At 42.3% G+C, this 4,748-nt stretch overlaps 1 protein-coding gene across 1 annotated transcript in view; it reads right to left on the reverse strand.

The window, feature by feature from the left end:
* Dpy19l2 (dpy-19 like 2) overlaps positions 1–4,748 on the reverse strand; it is a 129,254-nt gene that overhangs the window by 122,792 nt on the left and 1,714 nt on the right. The window contains exon 2 of the mRNA XM_026779547.1: positions 1,835–1,859. Within this exon, the coding sequence (XP_026635348.1) occupies positions 1,835–1,859 (25 nt within the window). The remainder of the gene's footprint in view (positions 1–1,834; positions 1,860–4,748) is intronic.

Raw genomic sequence — 4,748 nt, forward strand, 5'->3', positions numbered from 1 at the left:
ATCTCCTATTGAACATGCACATCTCCTATTGTACACGCACAGTTCCTATGGTGCCCTCCACTCTTCTTCCACATCCAGCTCCTTAGGAACACAGGAAGAACTTGGCAGTGGTGGCGTACTCCTTTAATCCCAGCACTCAGGAGTCAGAGGCAGGCAGATCTCTGTTGAGTTTGAGGCCAGCCTGGTCTACAGAGTTAGATCTAGGACAGCCAAAGCCATACAGAGAAACCCTGTCTCAAAAAATTAAAAACCAGAAAGGGCTATGTTTTGTTGTTTTTTTTTGTGTTGCAGGACTGATTCAAATGGGCTGGAAAATACTTTTGTAACCACTGAAAAGCACTTCTAATATAATTTAAATAAAATCACTTTTAAATAAGGTAATTTTTAAAATTTATTTATTTATTAAAGATTTCTGCCTCCTCCCCACCACCGCCTCCCATTTCCCTCCCCCTCCCCCCGATCAAGTCCCCCTCACTCATCAGCTCAAAGAGCAATCAGGGTTCCCTGACCTGTGGGAAGTCCAAGGACCACCCACCTTCATCCAGGTCTAGTAAGGTGAGCATCCAAACTGCCTAGGCTCCCCCAAAGCCAGTATGTGCAGTAGGATCAAAAACCCATTGCCAATAGTCCTCATTGTCCACTATGTTAAAGAAGAGTAAGTCCATACAAAGAATGGTCTTTTAAGTCCCCCAGAGGCCTATACTTGAAGGTCCACAGCAGTGAAACTCAGCAGCCATTGCTAGTGACCAAGGAGTGTACGTGGTGAAATTAGTCACAGTCAGGGAACACGCTGCCCTCAGTTTATAAAATCTTCCCAACAAAAATACAAACAAAGTTCATGTATCAACATAGTTTCTGCCCTGGATTTACATGCAGGTCATATGCCAGAAAACCAACAGTGTAGAAGAATGGCTCCTTCCTGGTCCAGCCTCAGGGCTCACAGCAAAATTGTTAGGCAGATGGGAAGGCAGAGAAACACTCGCCAGGAAACCTTCCTACGTCTATGAGATGTTAGCTCACATAGAAATGAAATATTCCAGATAAAATTTTCAGGTTTTTTAACACATGATTTAAAAAACATTTTTTTAATTTTTTTTTAAAGAGAGTGCCAGGGAACTCAGAGTGCAGACTCAGAGCACTTCTGCCACAGCACTGCGGGAAAGGCTTGCTTTCTCCAGGCAGGATCTCACTATGCCTCGCAGGCTGCCCTCAAACCCATAATTCTGCCACCTCAGTCTCTAAGTGCTGGAACTACAGATGTGCTCCACCACTTCCAGTTCAGAAAGAAAGTGAGCTTTATCTCCTTTTCTGAGTTTTAGATTGCAGGCTTTCCTAAGACTTTAGCGCTAAACTTAAGTCAGCAATAACGTACAGGTATTCCAGGAAAGCAAAGGCTTTAGGTGAGATAAACTGAAAAGCCTTATGGGGGTGGGAGATACTTAAAGAAATAGAGGAATGAGTCTTTGGTAAAGTGAAAAAATTAATTTGTGGGGCTGGCGAGAAGACTCAGAAGGTGATGGTCAGCACTCACAGGGCCACTCACAACCACGTCTGACTCCAGCCCCAGGGAGTCCATGCCCTCATCTCGCCTCTATGAGAACACACGTGGTGTATAAGCATACATACAGATAAAATACCTATGCATATAAAATTTTTACTAGCCCTCAGGGCATCTGCACTGTAAATGATGCTGTGCACATGAACTGTATACAGAAGTGACACATAGGTGTCAGTTGACACGGGTATCGATGTCTTGCTTTGCTATTTACAAATGGCAGTGCCAAAATTTAACCCACATATTTCTATGTATTTTAAGCTGAGACAAAAATCTTACCAGTGCAAAATCCCCACAAAGGCAGCTGGAAAAGAAAAAAGAGAAATAATTAAAAAACTTTTTATTGCTAAATGTCTTTAAAATAAGCACTTAGCACTTCAAATGCACAGCTAAAGTCAGAGCTCACTGAGCTAGACAGTCAGCTCTTTCTGTCTGCTTGAGCCAGGAAAGCAGCCCAGAAGGAAGTAAAGTAAACTGAGCCATGCTCCCTCTGCAGGTGGGGAGGACCTGGAAGCTTTACATATCCCTCCTTTTAAGAGTGATTAAGTGGGTGACTTGATCTTTTTGTGACTTTTCAGTATGACCGTCTATTGTTTCTTATTCTCTTCTTCCTTTATATAAAGTGTTTTTAAAGCATGTATACTATGCCAAGGTAAGGTTCTTCTGGAAAACACTCTGTATAATCCAGCCTAGAATGCTGTCCCTTGCACTCTTCAGTGATCATTAAATACAGAAAATCCTTTATTCAGGCATGCCTTTGAAAGCTAAGTTGTACTATTCAGGTCCTGATGAACTGCCAGCTCCTGGACAGAACCTAGATCCAGGCACGATCAAGGGTCCAGATGAGCACAAGGCTAACAGGGGATGAGGAACAAGTCCAGTTCCATGCTACTCTAGGTTTGCAGCTTTCTGCAGAGCTCCAAACACAGTGACCAGGAGAGGGAGCTGGGAGCGAGGAGGCAAAAGAACAAGTTAAATGCCACAGCGCCCCTATTTCTTCCAATGGTTTTTCCTAAATGAATGCCCTTTCATCACAATAAGCTTACACTCATTTCCAAAGTTTTGAATGTTGGTTTTAGTAATTCCCCAGGTCCTTGCTCACAGCAAGGAGGTAATTCACTCAGCCACTGCAGTAGTCACACAGACTTTGTGTTGCATTTCCCAGGGTTGCCCCAAGTACACTTGGCAAGATACCTCATAAGCCACCAGCATTAACTTCTAAAATTGTTTTTTTTAAACCATGCATCTTGGGTAACAGAATAAAAGCAAAGCAATTCAATAAAGAAACATAAACTCACCATGTTGAATTTCCCAGCCCTGCTCCTCTGCCCACATAATGACCATGCTGAGCTCATCTTAAATTCTTCTCAGATTTGCTTGTATTGTATCAGGAAGGGCAAACTATAGCCCACTCTCTGCTTTCATGCTATGCTCAAGCTAAAATGTTCTTTGTTTTCAAAAGGTTATTAAAACAACAATTCAATAGATGCCATGCAGTCCCTTACACAAAACAAATGTTCTCTGCACCACTCTGAAATAAAAACATATAACCTGTATATTCAGCTGGGAAAAAAATGTCCTGAGATAAAGTTTAGTTACCAATCACAGAGGGTGTCCTATTTGACTATATTTTTAATTTTTTTCCAGTCTCTTGTTAGTGATATATAGTGGGAAATATTTAAAATTACATTTTCAAAATAAAGAAAATGGAAGAGCTGGCTTCAGGGAGTAAGAACTTGCTCCACAAGTGTGAGGACCTAAGTCCAAATCGCCAGGACCCACGCGATAAAGCCAGGCATAGCTGCATATTATATAACCCAAGCCTAGGGGTGACGACAAGCAGAGCCTGAGAGCTGGCTGGCCAACCAGACTACACTAAAAGGTGAGCTGATATTTCAGTGGGAGAACCTGTCTCAAGCAAGTAAGGTAAAAATTGGCAGAAAAGGATGGCCCAGGTCCTGCTCTGGCTTCTGTAAGTCTGTGCAGTACAGTGCACACGCCACCCCACGCACACATATTCTCACAAAAGGCCAAATATGATCCACCTATCTTTCCAAAGATCCTCAAAATCCAACCGTGTCTCCCAGCCCCTCCTGCCACAACTCCCCAAAAGATGCATGCTTAGATGCATCTCAGTTTTCCTGTCCCCACTTGTCTTTACTCTGCCCCTATTCTTTCTGTACATTGGTGTTTGCCTTGCAAATCTCCTTGCCGCCTAAGTGTCCACGTTCACTCAGATGTGGATAACACCCAAAGTGATTGTCTCCATTCCCTCCTCTCTCCCCACTGCTGCTTCAATTTCAGCCGCTACAATCTCATCTGCTACCTTCTCTGTCAGTCTCTTCTCCCACCCCTCCTGCTGCTGCTATCATCAGAGCATTGTAGCCTGGTTCTAGGAAGAGTTTCCCAACTATTCTTTCTGCTTTCGTTCTCAGTACCCTCCATTCCACAGCACACACTTCAGCCTGCAGGATCTCGAGAGCACACACTGACCAAGTAGCCTTCCCGGAGGGAGAAATCACTCAGTGCCAACATCACACAGCTACCAAATGCCATGGAATTTTTTTATAGAACAATTAGTGTTTTAAATATAAATAACCATATTTGTATATAAAGTGAACACTTAGTTATCCATAAAGACTGTTGAACAGCCTTCCCAAGGAGCAACACACCAACTTGTTATCCATTACTAAATGGTCAGTTCTGAAAATATATACAGACAAGTAACATTATATGGACTGAGAAGGTTATATTTATGTACTTAGGAATGTGTCTGTATGTGTGTAACAGTATTTAAAGAAAATGAGACCATGAATTTTTAGGAGAGCAAGGGGATGCATGAGAGGATTTGAGGAGAAAAAAAAAGGGAGGGGACAAGTTATGCAATTTTATTATCTTAAAAATAATTAACAATTAAAAAACAAAACAAAAAAAAAACTAAGAAAAGAATCCATGCCTTCACACAGAGAGTTCAAATGCCTCACACCCATCACTGAGCTGAAAGCTTATGTCAATAGCATCCTCCTTCTGTTCTTCATGCCTTTCTTTTCATCCTAACTTTCTTTCCACACCATGCTCTTATTGCTAAGACAGGTAACTTGCCATTCTGTCAGCATCTCTCTCTCTCTCTCTCTCTCTCTCTCTCTCTCTCTCTCTCTCTCTCTCTCACACACACACACACACACACACACAC

The sequence above is a fragment of the Microtus ochrogaster genome, chromosome 5 (genome assembly GCF_000317375.1).
Source record: "Microtus ochrogaster isolate Prairie Vole_2 chromosome 5, MicOch1.0, whole genome shotgun sequence".
NCBI lineage: Eukaryota > Metazoa > Chordata > Mammalia > Rodentia > Cricetidae > Microtus > Microtus ochrogaster.